The 20727-nt window shown below is 48.3% G+C and overlaps 1 protein-coding gene across 1 annotated transcript in view; it reads right to left on the bottom strand.

Annotated features, from left to right (window-relative positions):
- SCAP (SREBF chaperone) overlaps positions 1-20727 on the bottom strand; it is a 67287-nt gene that overhangs the window by 10631 nt on the left and 35929 nt on the right. Inside the window, exons 3-7 of the mRNA XM_077859093.1 lie at positions 11065-11194; positions 2231-2388; positions 1205-1425; positions 916-1021; positions 134-306 (exon numbers count right to left, since the gene is read on the bottom strand). Coding sequence (XP_077715219.1) covers positions 134-306; positions 916-1021; positions 1205-1425; positions 2231-2388; positions 11065-11194 — 788 coding nt within the window. The remainder of the gene's footprint in view (positions 1-133; positions 307-915; positions 1022-1204; positions 1426-2230; positions 2389-11064; positions 11195-20727) is intronic.

Raw genomic sequence — 20727 nt, 5'->3', positions numbered from 1 at the left:
TGAAGCCCTGGCTTTTGTGACCACTGGGCATGTTTGTCATCTCTGCCTAAGCCACCTCCAGAGGCAGGGAAGCAGGTGGTGTGGAACGCCCATTTAGCTTGGAGGAAGCCCTGAGCCTCTGCACTGGACCTACGTGTGGAGAAATAGATGTAGGCAAACAAGATGATGTAGGTGGTCACGAGGGGGATGAGTTCGGCGATGCCAATCTCCTCCTTGAAGTGCACGTGGACCAGGCTCTCCGCCCGAAGGCTGCAGTTGGGGCTGGGGTGCAGGAGCATCAGGCGGGCCCGCAGGCTGCCCAGGAACCTGCTCATAGAAGGGGGTGATCGATGGACTGGCTCTCTTGGGCCCGGGGTAAAGACAATCCCTTGAAGGAAGGCCCATCGGGGCCAGGGCTTCCCTCCTCCCTGTGTTGGAAGGAGCTTTTCTGTGGTGTCTGAGTTTCCCAGTCTTCAAGGGGCCTTGGAAGAATTATAAAGTTGTCTTAGGAGCACCCCAGGCTCCTTCCTCAACACCCTTTTCCTGACCTGTCATACCACTCTGAGTGCCAAAGGCCCAGGACAGTCAGTTGGAGGCATCCCCAGTGCTCTCTGCCTAGGGAGGGAGCTGCCTGCAGCACTTGCTGGGAAGGCCTGAGGCCACATGCCTATGCCACCAGCCGGGCTCTACCAGAGGCTCAAGAAAGACCAGTGGGGGCACCAGGACCCTGAATTTGCCTTCGTCCCTTATTCTTGACCACGTGTCAGGTCACCCCCACTCAAATGTGAATCTAAGGGAGATAAACATTTTAACAGGAGGCCTAAAAACTCCAATTCCTGGGGGACATTCTGGATATCCTAAAACAGAACGGGGACTACTCCGAGCCTCGTGCCATTCCACAGCCCAGCCAGGAGCCCTGAGTGCCGACGGCCTTACTTGGCATGGTAGCGCTGGAAGACCAGGGTAATGGTATATGAGACCATCCTCTTTCTGGTGTAGAGGCTCACCCCGCTGTACTTCCCAGGAACACCAAACAGCAAGTCTGCAGACAGAAACCAGCAGGCACTGACAGAGGAAGACAGCCGCTGTAGAGCCAAGGACCCCTTCCCACCCCGAGCCAAAAAAACAAGGGGTAACCCTTGATCTGCCAGAGCGCCCATCAAAGAGGGCATGGTGACCAACAGACACCCTTTGCAGGTCCCTGGGGAACCTGCCCTGGGGGTACCTTTGAGCGTGGCTGAGGTCTGTAGGGTTTTGGGCTCATGCTGGTGGATAGTCCCGATGATGTCAGGATCAGCATGAAAGCGTTCCCGGTCATTCTGCCAGAAGTTCCCAGGGGATAATAGCAGGCATCCATGCTCAGGAAGTAGGTTCCGGAGCTTCCTGAGGCCTGGCAGCAGGTCGGTCACCTGCAGGCACACCTCCTCCAGACCCCTGGTCCCGGAACTGTGCAGGAGATAGCACAAGGCACCTGCTATGTCTGTGAGCACAAGGCAGGCCCACTGCATTTACGGGGGACCCTCTGTCATCAGGCTCCCAGATGCCTGCTATCTCAAAGAGCCTAAGGATGAGGACAGCAGGGAAAAGTTCTTCCAGGTGGCTGACAGCATGTGGCTGATGCACCTTCAAAGTACATGTGGGGTCCCAAGGCTGTGAGAAGTGAATTCTGGGACCATACGCAACCTCTCACCCACTAAGATATCTCGGCCAATTCAGTGGGCAGAGAGGCTAGGGTGAAAATTAGGGGCTTCATTTCATTCACCAAAATGCACTGTCAAAACCCTCAGCTAACTGAAAACCCAGCGGGTGAAGCAGCCTGTGAAGCCAGCACATTCCAGAGACCCACTGGGAGCCGGGGGGGGGGGGGGCACCATCTTGGCTGGGACGTCCAAAGTGATCCCCAGGTGGAGTGTGCTCCTCCTCAGCTCGGCCACCATCATATCCACACCTAAGAACCACTGGGAAGTAAGCCATCTGAGGCGTGAGGCAAGCAGCTCCCCATCAGCTCAGCCCTAAGGACACCTACTCTGAGACCTGAGGACAAAACTGCCTGCGCCATCCACAGAGGTCCAGGGGGAGTGCAGCCATGCGGGCCCCACAGGATGCTGAGCCAGGAAGCTGGCTCACCCGTCACTCTTCTCACTTGTTCAAGTTCTGCAGAGCTGGCTGGCTCAGGAGAGTTATGCCAAGGACTGTCCCTCCCTTCATTCTGGGATGGATTCAGGGCGGCTGGGGTCCCTGGGAGGGGTACCTGTCTCTCAGCACGTGGTTCCGGATCTCTTCCACCAGCTGGAATGCCCGGGACAGAGGTGAGCGAAACACATCCACTGCCAAGAGGTTCTTGTGCCAGGGAGACACCGAGGACTTCACAAATATCTGCTGGATATAAGCCACAGGGGCACCCACATACTGCAGAAGAAATAGGGGAGGGGTGGAAAGGTTAGCTCACACAGGAGAGAGAAAAGCGGGCCCACATTTAGTAAGGGTTTACTGAGCAACTCTATGGGCAAAGCACGTGGGGCCCAAAGGACAGGCTTTCAGAAATGAAGATATCCACAAGGGGCTTTTTATCAGCTATCAACCACTTTCCTACACACTTCCCATTAGACCAGGGGTTGGCAGACTATGGCCACGGGCTAAATCAAGCCGGATACCTGCTTTTCTAAATACGGTCACCCCATTCTGTACTGTCCGTGGCAGCTCTCAAAACCAACAATAGCAGAGGTGGGTGTTTGCAACAGAAACTGTGTGAGCTGCAAAGCCTAAAGCATTTACCATCTAGGTCTCTACGGAACATACCTGCTGACCTCGCGGTGGACCATAAGCTCCCAACAGGGTGCAGCCTGTTTTATCAATCCTTCCACTTGTAGGTCAGTGGTTTTTAAAGATTAAAAGACCCAATTTTAAATCCCAGCTCTCCAACTGTATGGCCTTTGAAACACTTTGGATTTCAGTTTCCTGACTGTGAAGAGGGGGTAACCGACATTCATCCTGCACCATTGAAGATGCACACACACTCACGCACACCTCACACCACCATGGACACTATTACACGCATATGCATACAAACAACACATGCAGAGATTAAGTATTAATGGAAGTATTAGCAATAAACAGTTGTGGCACATCTCTTCATCAACTCCCCCATGACAGTCCTATGGGAAGCAAGGTGACGACGCAAGATTTCATGACTCATGCAGGGTGGTGCAAGAACCCAAGCCCATGTCTCCTCACTGAACATCACGACTTTCTCTCTAGAACATGCCATCTGCTCCTGAAGAGCTAACAACAGGCACCTGACCAAAGCATTCAGACATGTAACAGGCAAGGAGTAACTCCCAGGAATGGAGAGGTCGGGGGGCACCCCCAAAATAAGGTACTGGATTAGCCGTGGCAGGATTATGGCCAAAGGAGAAACTGAGCAGAGCCACAAGGAATGGCAGGAGAGGGACAGGGAGGGTCTCTGAGAGCACAGCCAGTCTAGACAACACAAAGGAGTCTTGCCAATAAATAACAGAAATCACAGCTAGAACGATGAGGGGTGGGAAGGAGGACGCCTGACTGAGCTGTCTGGATTCTAACGAGCTGAAGTGAAAAGCCTCCAGGTGTCTCTGAGAGGAAGGGTGACCCCAGAATAAAGCAGTGCTCTGGAAGCCTACTCTGGAGTTACAGCGTCATCTAGCTGGAGGCCAGGAAAGACTGCCCACAGCCATGACACACGGTGGTACCAGCTGAAAGGGCTGTCCTCACGTCCATGCCACAACCAGGGACTCTCAAGGGGAGAGGAGGAGGTGAAGGAAGGCCACTTAGCCATTCAATGATGCCTGACTAGAGATTATTGCACAAGCAAGGGTCAGGAAGCTGAACACAAATACCAAGTCACGGCCTCCTGGGCATAAAGGAACAACCCAAGGCAGCCACCTGCACCTTTGTGAAGTTTACGTTTATGAAGCCATGTCTTACAAAGGCTCTGGGGAAACAAGGCCTCACCTGCTTTGTCATTTGCACTGGACTCGGCCTGCTAGAAGCTGTCCAGAGGAATCTGGATGGAGCTGGCTGCCGCAGGCTCTGACCTAAACAGCAGCTCAAGGGCTCAACTCATCACACAAGCCTGATTATGGGAGGAGCTGTCTGGAGATGAACAGCTCTACAAGGAGAGCCATCCCCATGGAATCATCCTCAAACCCTGTGAAGGACACAGTGTGTCACCCAGGGACAGCATGACACTGTGGAGCCTCCATCCTGGGTGGGTCTGTCTGTTGGCCACAAGGCGGTGTCGCACGTACCACCTCCTCTGCCCAGCGCCCTTATTGGGCCCTCCACCTCCGACCTCAGGCCCACCGGAGCCTCTGCAACTGAACCCTTAGTTTCCAGGCGTCAAACTCCTCCTCGTTCCTTGGCCCTCCAGCCCACTTCCCAACCAGGCACCTTCTCCCCAGCCAGGAGCACCATTTCAACAAAGTACTAATGAACACGACAACCGGAACTTTCTCCCTGGGCTCTGGGGATGGCTCTAAGAGTTCTGCCTATAAGCGAACATACGTACATATGGTTTTGTTTTTGTTTTTGTTTTTAATGTTTCTGCCTAAAAGTATACATATTGTCACTGCTATCGTCATTTTCGGGGGAGAGGATCCATGGCTTTCATCAGATTTTCACAGGAACATGTAACCCCTCTATCCCAGACATCTCTCCATTGTCCTTCCACCAGTGCTGGGCAAATCCACTACTCATTTGTTTGCATGCCTCGGCTGGCAGGCCCCGCCAGGCAAGAACCAGGGAATAGTGAATCCTACTGCAGAGCCCTGTTCCCTGGCATTGGCCAGGCCTCCCTCTGCTGGCAGGCTCTTGACTCACCCTCCCTGATTTCCAAATGAACTTTCTAAGCAGTTATTCCACATCTTTCCAACCCTTCAAAGGGCTTGGTCTGCTCATGTTTTAACATGATTGTAGCAAACTCGTTGCCCAACATATGTGCCCTCAACCCCCCTCTTCTGGGCATCGAAATTCCCTTACAGTGGTTTATTCAACAGGCATGGACCTGACTCTTGTCATCCACTACCTAGTCTGGGTTTCCTAGGAGTGGACCCTAAGATGGGTTCTTTACTTGGGAGGTACAGAAAGCACAGGGAGGGGAGTAGGGGCAGGAACAAGGGAGGGAAAGCAGCCAACAAAGGGTATTACTGGCCAAGTGACCTCTGTGGGTAATGGGGTTTAGCTGAGTCATCTCACCTAAGGGATTAGGGAGCTCAGGTACTACGTGTCAAGCCCTGCGGCTATTGCTTGAGGGCTGCTCATAGGGGCATGAACTCCCCAGCACCTCCGGCTGGCTGCACCAGAGGTCCTTTGACTTACGAGATGCAGGTACTGGTGGCTGGAAAGCATGTAGGCAGGCACTGAAATGGCAGTGAGGATTGGCAAGGGCCCCCCACTCCCCATCTGGGTGCTATCGTCATCACTACTAGATATTCAAGTGAGAAACAGACATGGAAACAGACACAACACATGGTATCTGAAGTGAGTGACAGAGGAGGCGTAAGGGCCAGTGGATCCAGATGCCAGTGGGCACAGGGTGCAGACTCCCCACGGGATGGAGGCTGTGGCAGGCAGTCTTCTAACAGGGCCCCGGTCACCCCCACCTCCCTGTGCTCATGCCCACGTGCAATACCCCGAGTGGGCTGCGCCTAGTGATTTGCTTCTAACAAACACATTAGAGCAAAAATAGTGAGATGTCATTTCTGAGATTAGGTTACAAAAGACTATAGCCCTTGAGGACATTATGCTGAGTTAAAATAAGCCAGTCACAAAAAAAACAAGTACTGTACAATTCTACTTATATGAGGTACCTAAAGTAGTAGAGAGAAAGAACGGTGGTTGCCAGGGGCTGCAGGAGGAGGGCAGTTATTCATAGGTATATAGAGTCTCTGTTTTACAAGATGAAAAGTTATAGAGATGGATGATTGTACAACATGAATGTATTTAATACCAGTGAACTATACACTCTAAAGGGCTTTGATGGTAAATTTTATGTTGTATTTTGATACACACACACACACACACACACACACACACAATTGGAAGAAATAAAGATATAATTCTTCCTCTGTCCCCCTCTTCTGGAACCACGACTCTGATGAAGTCAGCCATTTTGTGAACTTCTCCGAAGGTCCACAAAGCAAAGAACTGAGGTGACCCTCAGCCGGGACATGATGAGGAATGGAGCCCCTCTGCTCAACAGCCTGCAAGGAGACTGTTGCCAGCTGGCCACTGAGTGAGCCTGGAAGCTGATTCTCCCCAGTTGGGCTTGGAGATGATGAATGCAGCCTTGGCTGCTCACCTTGAGTGCAGCCTCAGGAGACCCTGAGCCAGAAGACCCAGATAAGAAAACCAAGGCCCAGAGAGATAAGCTATGTGTCCAAGGACAGAACTGACAGGCAGCTGAGCCAGGATTAAAGCCAAGGCCGCCCAATTCTCCAACCTGTTTTTTCTCAACAGCCAACGTGTCTGGGTAGTTGGGAACCACGCGAGTTCCCACAGAGAATCGGAAACGGATGGGAAGGCCCAGAACAAGCCGTGCAGGAGGGGAGCTGAGGTTCTGGGGACCCCTGGGGTCTCCAGCCATCAGCATTCACAGCAAGAGGCCCTGACCAGGGCTTCTTGGAAATCCTGTGTCCAGGCCAGGCTCAGCCACCAGCACAAACACTGCAATGCTGGCCCTGGGAGCCCAGCCAGCTCTGAGGCCTGCCAGGTAGGCCTGATGACCTGGTCTAGAGAAGGAAGCCAGACCTGTGCAGATCTCAGGCTTGTTTTGGTTTTTTAAAACACGGTTGTTCCTCTACATTTGGATAGAGCCACCTAGAGCTCCAGGGATTTACCTTTACACTGACACACCCAAGGGCTCCCTTTAGAACATGACAGAGGACACTTGTTACTCAGCAATTCCAAAAACCAGGGCTCCTGGTTTCTTGTCATCCAGCCCTGGGCATGTACAGGGTGTAGCGTGGGGAAAGGGCAGGCTCAGGGGACCCACCTGGGTCCAACTTTTAGTGCTGGCCTCAGCTGTGTGCCTTGGCAATGGTGCCTATACTCTCCAAGCCCTAGTCCCTTCCTAGGGAGCAGGGATGGAACCCTAGAGCTCACATGTCACTGTGAGGACCAAACAAAACAACACACATAACCATCCAGCAAAGTGGCCAAAAACATGTCAGTTACGTGGAGCTACATCATCATGGCTTAAACCTACTGAAATTAGCTTTGCCATCCTCTGAAGATCAATCCCTCTGCTCCTTCCACACCCTAACCCTTCTCCTAAGCATGGGCACCTCCATCTCCAAGTTCAACATGACTGATCTCCTTACTGCCACTTTCCTCATGTCCTCACCTCTGGGGGACTGGCTTCCCACTGCCCAAAGTTGAAAGCCCACCGCCTCAGCTTCAACTAGGTCCCATCTACCTTATCACCTGTCATGCTCCAGGAAAAATACCTCACTTTACATTCCTGGCCTGCTAAATAAGTGGCACTGTTTCTCTGTTCAACAAGAAGCCTTTCTTCAGTATCTACTATGTGAAAATAGTGGGCTATGCACACTTGAATGGAACACGATTCCATTCGAACACAATTCCTACTAGGTGGAAATACAGAGCAGAGAGAAGCAGGGAGAAAGAGCTGGGGAAGGCTTCCTGGGAAGAATGGCATGTGAGCTCAGGCTAAAGGACTGCAGGCCTGGTGTGCCCCAGAGGTAATCCAAGCATATAAACTTTGGTCCTCCTCCAGAACTTTGGCCAGATCTGATCAATGACAATGACAACAGTGCCCAGGGACTACATGCCTTCATGTAATCCTCTGACAACTTATGATATAGATGTGATTATCATTTCCATTTTATGAATGCAGAAATGAGGGCACGAAAGTGTGAATTAACTTGCCTGAGGTTGAAGCTTGTGCAAAGTGGAAAGCCTCTACCATTTTTGCTTTGCTCTTCTCTTCCTCTGGGAAAAACATCCCTCTTTCCAGAAAGTTCCCCTCCCAACCCAACAAGGCCATTCGTTAGTGACTCCAACAGAAGGTGGGCCTGACTCAGAGCACCAGGACCCTGTAGAGAGGATCAGAGACCTCTCTGCAGGACCCACAAAGGTGAAACTGCACGGTATAGCTGGCATTCCACTGTGGGGACCCTATAGCAAAAGGGGAGGAAGAGATAGCCATCTCCAGCATATGAAATGACTTACAATTCCATAAAAACAAATCCACACAACTTCATTCAAAATGGGCAAAAACCTAAAGGAAGACGTGCAAATACAATAAGCACTTGACATAATAAACCAAGGAAGGCAAATGAAGACCACAATGAGATTTCTCTATGTACCCATTAGAAAGCCTTTTTTTTTTTTTTTTAAAGGTTTTATTTATTTATTCATCAGAGACAGAGAGAGAAAGGCAGAGGGAGAAGCAGGCTCCATGCAGGGAGCCTGGACATGGGACTCAATCCCGGGTCTCCAGGATCACACCCTGGGCTGAAGGCAGCGCTAAACCACTGAGCCACCCGGGCTGCCCTATCATATTTATTTTAAACTGACATCTTTGGGGTCCCTGGATGGCTCAGTGGTTGAGCGACTGCCTTTGGCTCAGGTAGTGATTCTGAGGTCCTGGGATTGAGTCCCGGATCGGCTCCCCACAGGAAGCCTACTTCTCTCTCTGCCTATGTCTCTGCCTCTCTCTGCATGTCTCTCTTGAATAAATAAAATCTTAAAAAAATAAAAATAGGGGGCACCTGGGTGGCTCAGCAGTTGGGCAGAGTGTGCCTTCAGCCCAGGGATCAAGTCCCACGTCGGGCTCCCTGAGGGAAGCCTGCTTCTCCCTCTATGTCTCTGCTTCTCTGTGTCTTTCATGAATAAATAAATACAATATTTAAAAACAAACAAACAGACATCTTTGTCTTCTCTAACTAGACAGAGATCTCCCTGGAAGCTGTGGGGGTTCTAGGTGTCCTATCATCCTGCTAGGCACACGACACACATGCAATAAACATTTGATGAATACAGGAAGGAATGAGGGAATGAAGGATGTTCTGGTTCCGGGGTGGGCAGCAGGTACTTGTGTTGTGCTACCCAGTGCCTGAGCCTCCTGATTTTCCTTTGGAAATGGTCCTTTCTCATTCTCAGCCTCATGATGGAGACAACTAACTGATGAAGCCAGTCAACAAAGTACCCACCTTTGCCACAGGATTTGGGATGGAGACAGGCAAGTCACCTCACATAGCATCAACGTGGCACCCTCTCATCCTGCACCAGATTGAATACTGCAAGAATAAAGCACTGAAGCTGCTGAAGCTACTGTTAGGTAGGATCAAGAGGGGAGCTGACAGAGCGGAGAGGTGGGCTCCTTCTGAGACCCCAGCCATACTATGCCTGAGTTCTGGGACTTCCAAAGTTCCCTTCTGGCTTACTCTGGTTTGGGTGGAGTTTTCTGTTCCTTATAACTAAAGCAGTTCTTACCACTCCTGTTTTGCTGGCCTGAATTTTTATCATGGACTGTCAGTGGAGGTAAGATAATGGAACACCGACTGGATAACAGGTGGCCACACTGAGGCCTTGAAGGGGTGGGGGCTCCAATGAGGAAGAGAGAAAACACAATCCTCTGACCGCGGAGCCCTGAAGTTATTTGTACCCCTGCTCACTATCATCATCCCAGACCAAAGAAGGGCACTATGGAAGTTTAAAGAGCTTACAAACAAGTCTCCCCCCACTTGCCCTACCCCATAGCTGTATCACTAGACATCTCTCCTGTACTATCAGGCCCAATGAACTCCTGGAGTCATGAAACATCCACAAACACAGACTACCCTGCTGTGACCAGGAGCCATCAGTTTCACTATGTGGTATAACTGCATCAGGAAGTTAATGAAGATAAAAAGTGTGAACCAAGAAGGTCCCATGCTGAGCCAATGGTCAAGCTGGGACATGAAGTCACAGAGCTGGTTTCTGCCAGCAACAGATTGTGCTCCCTCTGACCTTCATGGACAGGGTCCTAGTAAGCCGATTAATGTACAGCTTAACACTCACCCAGCTTCCCAGCTAGGTCTCTCTCTGTTGAGCACCAGTTGGGCTAAGTTTATAACAAGGACCTGACCGTTACATTACCACAAAGAAAACAAAAAGGCTGTCAGAGAGAAGGCAAGAGAGGAAGAGCTCTGTTCTCTGAGCTTTGGTTTTCCTTCTCAACAATGGACTCAGCCCCAGCACAAATCCACAGGACCAAAGCACAGTGTGTGAAGGAAGGACACTTTACCCACTACCTGGCAGGTAAAAGCTTTAGAGATGGACTAATTGAGCTTTTAAGATTTCCAAATAATGAGTCCAGCATCACAGTGAATGATACCTGAGACTCTGGATTGGAGCAACGGTTATTCCTTGGTGGACATCAGAGCTCAGCTCAGAGACAGTTAACTGAGAACAGTATGGTACAGAAGCAGCAGGGACCTGGGGTTCTGATGCAGCAATGACCCCATGTGTGCTAAAAAACAGAGGCCCTTCATCACTCTGGGCCCCACCTCCTTAACTGGAAAAGGAATTTAAAAAAACCCAAAACCTCAACACTTTTTACCTAACTGCACTCTGAGGAGAAAATGGGACCTAATCAATCTGAAAAAATTGGGTGCACACTGCAAACATTAGACAGTGTCAAGACTCCAATGACAGAACATTCTCTAGGGATGCTTCATGGTTCTCATGACCCACTGGGGCAAAAAGATGGCTTGTTTGCCAGAGCACTGCTTGGCCCTGGGCATGGTTGTGTGAGCAGCCCAGGTAGGCATCCAGACCCATGTGGCCACAGCTCTGACAACCAGAGATCCCACCCAGTTGTTGTAGGACAGTTGCACTTCTGTGTCATTTGGTGTTTCCCTTCAAAAAGGGTTACTCATTAGCTGTGTGACTAGGTATCTGTGGTGCCTTTGTAAAACCGGTTATGTATGTGTATTCACCAATCAGAAGCTGGCCACCTTCACTCTCACTCCCAGAACCCCTGCCTGGGCCCATCTCCACCCAACCCTTGGGGCTCTCCCCAGCCACACACTGAGCACCTACCCACTCTGGCCGCTCACTGGGCTCCCCTGGTTTGTGGTCAGGGGCCACAGGCGGGGGCGAGTAGTCCTTCACGGGAGTGGTGAACTCCACCGGTCCTGTCCCTGGCAGGGGCAGTTTCAGCAGTGGGCAGCTGGGATGAACAAGAAGGAGAGAAGGGTTAGGATATGGGCGGGAGCACCATCTGCGCCGAGATGAGTGATACAGGAGCCACCGCAGGTGCACTGCGTTCTCCCTGCTGGGACTGTATGTGTGCGAAATACTGGAATCTGAAAACTGCAGAGCTAGAAAGACACTCAGAAGCCACCTAGATCAGAATTTTTCAAGCTCATTTTTAGTCACAGAAAGCTTACAAGGAAGTCCAATTCATAAAACAGACTGGTTGAGTATTTTTGAGATGTAACAAAGACAAGATGCAAAACAAAAACAAAAACAAAAAACAAAAAAACAACGGAAAATAAAACTTCTCAAATTAGATGTAAGCAAGACTATAAAAAACAGGGGAAAAAATCTATAAAAATCCCAAGGATCCTGATGCATATTGCAGGGCAACAGCTCCGATTTAAAGAGACCACAAAAATCGTGTGTAACATGCTGAGGGTATGGTATGGTTTACACTCAGACCCACCATTTACAGGGGAAAAATATTGGCTTTATATCAAAAAGCTGGCAAACCAATATGCATTTTGTTTCATGTCTTACTTTTTAACAAAACTTGTTTTTGAGAATTAACTTTTATATAATACAATGCACAAATCTTAACTAATGAATTTTCCATATGCATACACCTGTGTAATTACTACCTATATCAAGCTATAGAACACTTTCCAGAATCTCGAAAGGCCTTTGTGAGCATCCCCCAAACTACTATCAGAACTTCTAGGGTCAGTCAAGTATCTGATTTCTTGATCTCAGCTCAGGTCTTGATCTCAGAGTTCTGAATTCAAGCCCTGCATTGGGCTCCACACTGGATGTGGAATCTACAATCAATCAATCGATCAATCTTGGGACACCTGGGTGGCTCAGCGGTTGAGCATCTGCTTTTGGCTCAGGGCATGATCCTGGAGTCCTGGGATCAAGTCCCATATCAGGCTCCTGCATGGAATCTGCTTCTCCCTTTGCCTATGTCTCTGCCTCTCTCTCTGTGTCTCTCATGAATAAATAAAATCTTTGAAAAAAAAATCCATCTTCTATCACCATAAATTAGTTTTGCTTTTTTTAATGGCTTATACGTGAAACCACCCATTCCATTTGTGTACTCTCTTATAACTGGCTTTTTTCACTTAAATTTTATCTGCTAGAACCATCCATACCAGTGGGTGCAGCAGATCACTCCCACAGATATGTGCTGTTCCACTGAATTATACTTTAGTGCATTTTTCCATTCTGCTGTCAAATGGCTGTTTCCAGTTTCACTTATTAAGTCTGGCTGTTTCCAGTTTCACTTATTAAGAATAAAGATAGGGATCCCTGGGTGGCGCAGCGGTTTGGCGCCTGCCTTTGGCCCAGGGCGCGATCCTGGAGACCCGGGATCGAGTCCCACGTCAGGCTCCCGGTGCATGGAGCCTGCTTCTCCCTCTGCCTATGTCTCTGCCTCTCTCTCTCTGTGTGACTATCATAAATAAATAAAGATTTAAAAAAAAAAAAAGAATAAAGATATTATGGTCATTTTTACATGTGGCTTTGGTGGCCATAACCACTCATTTCTGTTGGGTGTGTTCCTAGAAGACAATTTCTGAACTGTAGGGTGTACATGTTCAGCTTCGTAAATACTACCAATTTTCCAAAGTACGTGTACAAATGTATGTTCCCACCAGTAGCATGACAGGAGTTTTAACTGCTCCAGATCCCACCTCTAAATACTGTCAGGCCAATTAATCGTAACTATGTAGAGGAGGAGGAGGCAGTGATGTCTCTCTATGGTTTCAATGTTCAACAATGTTGAAAATTCTTTTGCATACTTGTTGGCCATTTGGATGTATTCTCTTTTTTTTTTTTAAGATTTATTTATTTATTTATGATAGGCATAGAGAGAAAGAGAGGCAGAAATTCAGGAGGGAGAAGCAGGCTCCATGCCGGGAGCCTGACACGGCACTCGATTCCGGGACTCCAGGATCGCGCCCTGGGCCAAAGGCAGGCGCCAAACCGCTGAGCCACCCAGGGATCCCCCTGGATGTATTCCCTTTTGTGAAGCCCCTCTTCAACTCTTTCGACCATTTTTCCCCCTAGATATGAGTACTGAGTCTTCTTCACAGCTACACATTTTCCTCCTAGTAGTACTACATTCACAGCACCCCATCAGACTTGGTGTATTGTGTTTCTGTTTCTGTCCTCAATTCAAGGTATTTCCTAATTTCCCTTCTGGTTTCTTGGCTCACTGGTTGTTTTAGAACGTATTGTTTAACTTCCATTTATCTGTGGATTTTCCAGTTTTTCTCCTAGTATTTTTTGTTTCATCCTACTGTGATTGAGAAAGACATTTTATATGATTTTGGTCTTCTTTCATTTATTAAGACTTGCTTGTGGCCTAACACATGGTCTCTATCCTGGAGAATGTTCTATAAACACTTAGGAAGAATGTCAATCTCGGGCAGCCCGGGTGGCTCAGTGGTTTAGCGCCACCTTCAGCCCAGGGTGTGATCCTGGAGACCAGGGATCGAGTCCCACGTCGGGCTCCCTGCATGGAGCCTGCTTCTCCCTCTGCCTGTGTCTGTGCCTCTCTCTCTCTCTCATATGAATAAATAAAAACTAAAAAAAAAAAAAAAAAAAAAAAAAGAAGAAGAATGTCAATCTTGCCATTGCTGGGTGTTCTCTACATGTCTGTTAGGTCTAGCTAGTAGACAGTTTGTTCAAGTCCATCTTCTTATCATCTTTTTGGTTTTCGTAGCCAATACTGAAAGTGCAGTATTCAAATACCCAACTATAACTATAGATTTCTCAATTTCACATTTCAATTCTGCTCATTTTTGCTTCATATATTTTGGGGCTCTATTGTTAGGGGTGTGTGTGTGTGTGTGTGTGTGTTTATAACTGTCATGCATTCTTGCTGTATTAAAGCATTTTTAAAAATATTTAAAAAAATATTTAAGATTTTTTATTTATTTATTCGAGAGAGAGAGAGACAGAGACACAGGCAGAGGGAGAAGCAGGCTCCATGCAGGGAGGCTGACGTGGGACTCGATCCTGGGACTCCAGGATCATGCCCTGGACCAAAGGCAGGCGCTGAACCACTGACCCACCCAGGCATCCCAGTTTCAATACTATCTAAACACTGTCTCTATAGAACTCTGTCTCTCCTCTTTTGTACTGTTATTGCTACAGATTACAATTTATTTTTTTTAAGATTTATTTATTTACTTACGAGAGACACAGAAAGACAGAGGGAGAAGCAGGCTCCTTGTAGGGAGCCCGATGTGGGACTCGATCCCAGATCCTGGGATCACGCCCTGAGCTGAAGGCAGATGCTCAACTGCTGAGCCACCTAGATGTCCTAAGGATTACAATTTGTACACTGAATGCCCATCACCAAATATTTAAAAATTATTGTTCAATGCACTTGCTTTTAACTCACAAAAGACAAAGATGTTACAAACCAAAGTATACAAGTCTGGTTACTTTTACTAGTGTTATTTTTAATGATGGTTTCAAAGTACTGTCTAGTATCTCTTTATTTCGGCCTGAAGGCTGAACAAATCCCCTCAGCTTTTATCTGGAAAGATCTCAATTTCTCCTTCATTACCAAAGAATCATTTTGTAGAATACAGGAATCTTGGTTGAGTTTTTTTTCATTCAAAACTTTAAATGTTATCCCATAGCCTTCTGGGCTCCATGGTTTCTGAGGAGAAGAAATAAGCTGTCACTCAAACTGACAGTCCCTTCTATATGAACAGTTGCTCTTCTCTTGCTGCTTTCAAAAGCTAAGGTTCAACTGTTTGAAGGCAGGTGTCAAGGGCTGACTCCAGACTTAGCTAAGGTTGTGCTATGGAAAGCTTTGTACAACACATGGGCTGAGCCCTGGGCTCTTGGTGTGCAGCACAGCCTTAGGACCCAGAGCTAATGCTGATGGGAAAGCAGGCAGTATTTTTACATCCACATTCACTTTCCACACTAGAGCTGCTCAAACACTGACTGAACTAAAGGCAGCTGGTTTCTCAAACGGTGATTTAAAACATCTGTGAAGGGCAGCCCAGGTGGCTCAGCAGTTTAGCGCCACCATCAGCCCAGGGCGTGATCCTGGAGACCCAGGATCAAGTCCCACGTCGGGCTTCCTGCATGGAGTCTGCTTCTCCCTCTGCCTGTGTCTCTGCCTCTCTCTCTCTCTCTCTCTCTCTCTCTCTGTGTCTCTCATGAATAAATAAATAAAATCTTAAAAAAAAAATCTGTGAATTCCAGAAGTCTAAACACTGCAGCAGGAAAAGAAAGGACAGGATACTTCAGAGCATCCAACTTTCTTAGGATAAAGGCTCTTGGGAAAATGTCCACAGGCCTTGAAATCCTTCAAAAGGTTCCTAGTCCTTCTCCAACCTTGCCCTGGAGCCACACAATTGCTCTTTTGCTGCTGAGGCTCTGCTCCTACTGGAACATGCTTGCCCATGCTTTTCCTAGATAACTCATCTTTGAAGCCTCAGTTGTAGTACCACTTGCCCCCAGAAGTCTGTCCCTTTCCCCAAAGTGTGGTTTGGGAGCCCTCCTCCTGTGAGCTACCCAAGTGCCCCATACTCATCCCAACCTGGTTCTTATCACTGACAGTGAACCCGTTTCTGTCCCTGTACCAGTAATGGTTTCTCTCACTGAGTACCTATGGGCCAGGCACCAATCCCAATGCCTTCCATCTATTTGCACATTTAAAAGCCCTACCACAACCCAATGAAACACACAAAAACTATAGCCTCACTAGGAAGTGACAAAACCAGTATGTCAACACAGGCAGTCTGGCACCAGAGTCTGTGCTCTTAACATCACACTCTAATACCTAGTATTGCATTTGTTTTGTTAAAAAAAATTTAAACAACCATATATTCTTCTTAACATAGGCAAAGAAAAACACCAAAAAAAAAGACTCTACAAAATTACAAAATGCGAGGTCATAAACACCATCCATGGCTACCAAATTCTAGCCAAAGGGAAAGCTTGGAAGAAAAGTGTCAGGCAACTTTGAGAAGTAAAACCACTCACTTTTCCAAGGTTAGAAAACAGACTAGAGGAGCAGCCTAGGTGGCTTAGCGGTTTAACGCCGCCTTCGGCCTAGGGTGTGATCCTGGAGTCCCAGGATCCAATCCCACGTCAGGCTCCCTGTATGGAGCCTGCTTCTCCCTCTGCCTGTGTCTCTGCCTCTCTCTCTCTCTCTCTCTGTCTCTCATGAATAAAAAAAAAAAAATCTTTAAAAAAAAAGAAAAAACAGACTAGAGACTTGTAAAGAAACTGGGGATTTCTACCACTACCCCCATGTTGCTTCCGCAAAACCCATTTCTAAGGCCAGATTATATCTTGGCTTACCCTGATCTTACAGGGGTAAAGGAAATTAACCAGGGCTCTAAACCTCCCCTGCCTTTCCTGTCTCAGCTCCACCCATCCAGCTGCTCAGGCCAAGCACTTTGATCTTGACTCCTTTTTTTCTCATACTCCACATCTGGTCCTCAGATAATCCTGAGGGTTCTACCTTCAAAATATAGCCAGACACTGCCAAGTCTCACCTCCTCCAGGCCTTCTGCTTAAACTAAGCAATCATCAACTCTCACCTGGAGCAATGCACTAGCCCAGCAAGACTACTTCTACCTCTGGTATCACTTATCTCTTAATCAAGTATAGAACTGAAATCCCAAATCCCCACCACCACCCAGCCCACACACTTTCTGCTACCACACCTGTCCAGCCTGCTCCCCAAATGTGGCCATCCAACTCATCCCCAGAGAGGCTGCTGGTGCCCTCCCCTTACTTCCTCTGTTCTTCTGGGCATGCTGGCTCAATTTCCAACTGCTAGCACTTGCATCTCTTTCCCTGAAATTGTTCTATTGCTGTTGGAGGCCTCTCTCCCTAGGTTGTGGGAACTGATACTAGCTGGAGGCAGCCCTCAACCAGTGGTTGATGCTGTTGTATAGATCAGGGTTGGCAAACTACAGCCTATGGCCCATTTCTGTGTGGTCTGGGAGCTAAGAATGGTTTTTACATATTTAAAAGGCTATTTGTTTTTTTGATTGATTGTTTTTTTAAAATATTTTATTTATTTATTCATGAGAGACACAGAGAGAGAGAGAGGCAGAATCACAGGCAGAAGGAGAAGCAGGCTTCATGCAGGGAGCCCGACGTGGGACTCGATCCCAAGTCTCCAGGATCAGGCCCTGGGCTGAAGGCGGCGTTAAACCGCTGAACCACCCGGGCTGCCCCTTAAAAGGTTATTTGAAACAAATAAATGTGGGTGCCTGGGTGGCTCAGCCAGGTAAGTATCTGCCTTTGGCTCAGGTCATGATCCCAGGGTTCTGGGATGGAAACCCACATCAGCTACCTGCTCAGTAGGGAGCCTGCTTCTCCCTCTCCCTCTGCTCCTCCCTCCTGCTCGTGCTTTCTCTCTCTCTCTCAGATGGATAAATAAAATCTTAAAACAACAAAAAAAGGAATGCCTGGGTGGCTCAGTGGTTGAGCATCTCCCTTTAGCTCAGGTAGTGTTCTGCGGTCCTGGGATCAAGCCCTGCATCGGGCTCCGCAGAGGGAGCCTGCTTCTTCTTCTTCCTCCGCCTATGTCTTTGCATTTCTGTCTCTCATGAATAAATAAAATCTTTAAAAAACAAACAAACACAAAGAAAAATACATGACAGAGACCGTATGTGTCCTTACTATCTGGTGCTTAAGGGAAAGAGTCTGCTGATCCCCAGCATAGACTGTCCAACTCCCCCACATGCAGGTGGGGAGCTCTGAGATGGACGTCCTACATCGTTTCTCACCACTCCCCAGTGAGATTACACAGCTGCCTGCGGTGGGAACTTGCTGCCTGATACTCCTTCTTTCCCAGCTCACTGTTCCACCTTCTGCCAGTGCTCATTTCATCTCACACACAAGCTACATGTACTCAAATCCTTGTCTTAGGGGAGCACAAAACAAAACGCTCCCCCTGCCCTCCAAATGCCAACCAAATTCCTACTTCTCCTTCAAGGCGATACTGCCTCTTTACTCCTCTGTCCTTAAGCAGGTAGGTACCTCTCCTCTGTGCTATGGCAGCAGGCTGATCCAGAGACCTGTACTCATCTGCATGATCAGATGAAAAATGTAGGTAGGGGACATGCCATTTTAGTTTCTGCATCCCCAATACTAGGCACGTGGAAGATGTTCAAGATTATTTATCTACCAGATGGTCCACACAAGGCTGCCTTCATGGGTATGCAATCCATATTGCCACACAGGACCCCATGCTGAGTCCCAGTGCTTGGGGTTTAATGTTCTTCAGTAGCAGTATGGAAATTCTTAATACATTTATCTTTAAACTTGTGTTTTGAAGTCCATTACAATGGAATGTGTGTTGAGGGTACAGGCTGTAGTTTCACCCATGGCCCCTCCTCCCTGGGACAGGTTCTTGACCACCACCAGCTCCTCTGCCCCCTCACATCCCAGGACCTGGCTTTGCCCTCCCTATACACATAGGGATATGCTGCTGCCCTCTGGTAGGCACCTGAATGTAAAAACAAGGAGGAGGGAGCTGGGGTCAGATGTGCACACTCTGTTGTGTCCTAGGGCAGGGTGAGGCATTGGCCATCCAGTAGCCCAGACTGGCAGCACCATAGCACATCTAGTGGGTTTTGGCTGGGGACTTTCACCCACTGACATGCAAGTATATTTAGGACCTTTAATGGTCCTTTCCCCTTCTTGACCAAGCAGCCCTGCACTGTCCTGTTGCTTGGGTCCCACAATTACGGGAATGCTCCTGGCTCTAGTCTTGTCCCTTTTCACTCCCAGTCATCAGGGACAGGGGTTCAGGAGATGCTGAAGACAAGATGGAAACAGCAGCCACAGAAATGACACTAGGAGATATCGCCTGAGGCACCTTTCTGGAGACATCAGGGTGGGAGAGGTTTTCTCTCTTCTCTTCTCAGGGGAAAATAGTACAAGACTAGGGATAGGGTAGTCAAACACTAGAAGGTGGTATTTCTGAAATCTCCTGCTTTCTTTTGTGTTTGAGGAAATCTTGGGTGGTAAAGGAGTCTTTGATCTCCCACAGGCATTTCAGAGCTTTTCCAGAGCTTGTTTGTGAAGCCAGGAGTAACTTTTGCTGGGGCGGCTCGGCTTTGGTATACTGGACAGGCCAGCATCCTGGAGCAGCTGTAGGAGCTGGTCCCTTGGGCTCTGAGGTGTAGGCTTCAGGGCAGAGCTCAGTAGTGCTTTGGGACTCATTCTCAGCTATCTAGCCTACCTCTTCAGAACACAGTTGCAGACAGGGCTTCAATTACTTAGATTTCTTTATTGTCCACGAAGAGAATATAAATGTGTTTAGAGCTGCCACACAGGCATAGAAAAAAGAAGCCTTTAACACAAGCCCCTGTGTGCACAACCCCCCAAGAAGCCATGGTGATCTGGGGAATTTCAAGATGTGGGCAGACTCGGGGAGAGGCTAACAGGCAGAGGTCACTGCACCAGAGATGTGCAGCCTTAGCCTGAAGGTACTGTCCCTCCAGAGAAAATGGAAGAGGAAAGGAGCCAAGCCTTCTCTGGAATACCCACACAGGCTGCATAATTACCATCCTTCATGAGGTTTAGAATGCCCTCGTTGTGATTTAACTTGCTCTCCAAGTTAAAATCATCGTCTTTGGCCATGAGCAACAGGTTGTAGAATCAAGAAGGGACCCAAAGACCTTCAGGCTAAGGTCTGACCTGCACACAGGCAGGCCAGTAGCCTGGCACCCAAGCAGTCTTTCTTCATCCCACGGTACACCCACCATACAACTCCGCCTGGGAGCAGCAGTGCCCTCCGCCTCACTGGGCTGCTGCTGGGGTGCACCTCAGGTGGCCTAACCTCTGGGAAATGTGAAGACACCTCTTGCCACAGTGCCTGTGTGCTACAAGTTTCATCAGCTCTCCCGAGGAAAGAGCATTCACTGACAAACAGAGCTGACAAACAGGTCTATGGCTCAGGTGGCTGCTAGGTCTGGACAGGGATATGGAGTGCAGGAATCCTTTGGGTTCAAGCTGCACAAGTACCTCATTCCAGGAACAATAAGATGTAACCAACTAAGTAGAATGTGGATATCTAACAAAACTACTAAAAGCTGTCTGTGACCCACACTTGGTTTTCTGTAGGCAACCTGAGGTCTGAACAAAAGTGGGGAAGACCCTGCTCTGGACAGAGAACCTTCTCAGGTTAAAGAGGAGAGGAAGGCTTGTGCCCTAGGTCCCCAATATCTGGTCTCTTAGACAAAAAGGCCCAGAATCTGTGGATTCTCTGATATAAACTTTGTCATTTTAAGAGGCTGACAGGCTTCATTGATCTGGCCTTGGATAATTTTCCCTAAGCCAATCAGATTTTAAGAAAAGTTGTTAAAAAACTCCTTTGAGATGACACGACAAGATGCTGGTTTGAGAAAGTAAGCACACAGCACTAACGATGAGAGTACATAAGACTGGTTTTCCTCTTCAAAGAAAAACCTTGTGACTACAAAGACATGAGAAGACTGTAGTGCCATC

This window comes from Canis aureus, chromosome 19 (assembly GCF_053574225.1).
Source record: "Canis aureus isolate CA01 chromosome 19, VMU_Caureus_v.1.0, whole genome shotgun sequence".
Classification (NCBI taxonomy): Eukaryota; Metazoa; Chordata; class Mammalia; order Carnivora; family Canidae; genus Canis; species Canis aureus.
This window is presented reverse-complemented; position numbering and strand designations above follow the sequence as displayed.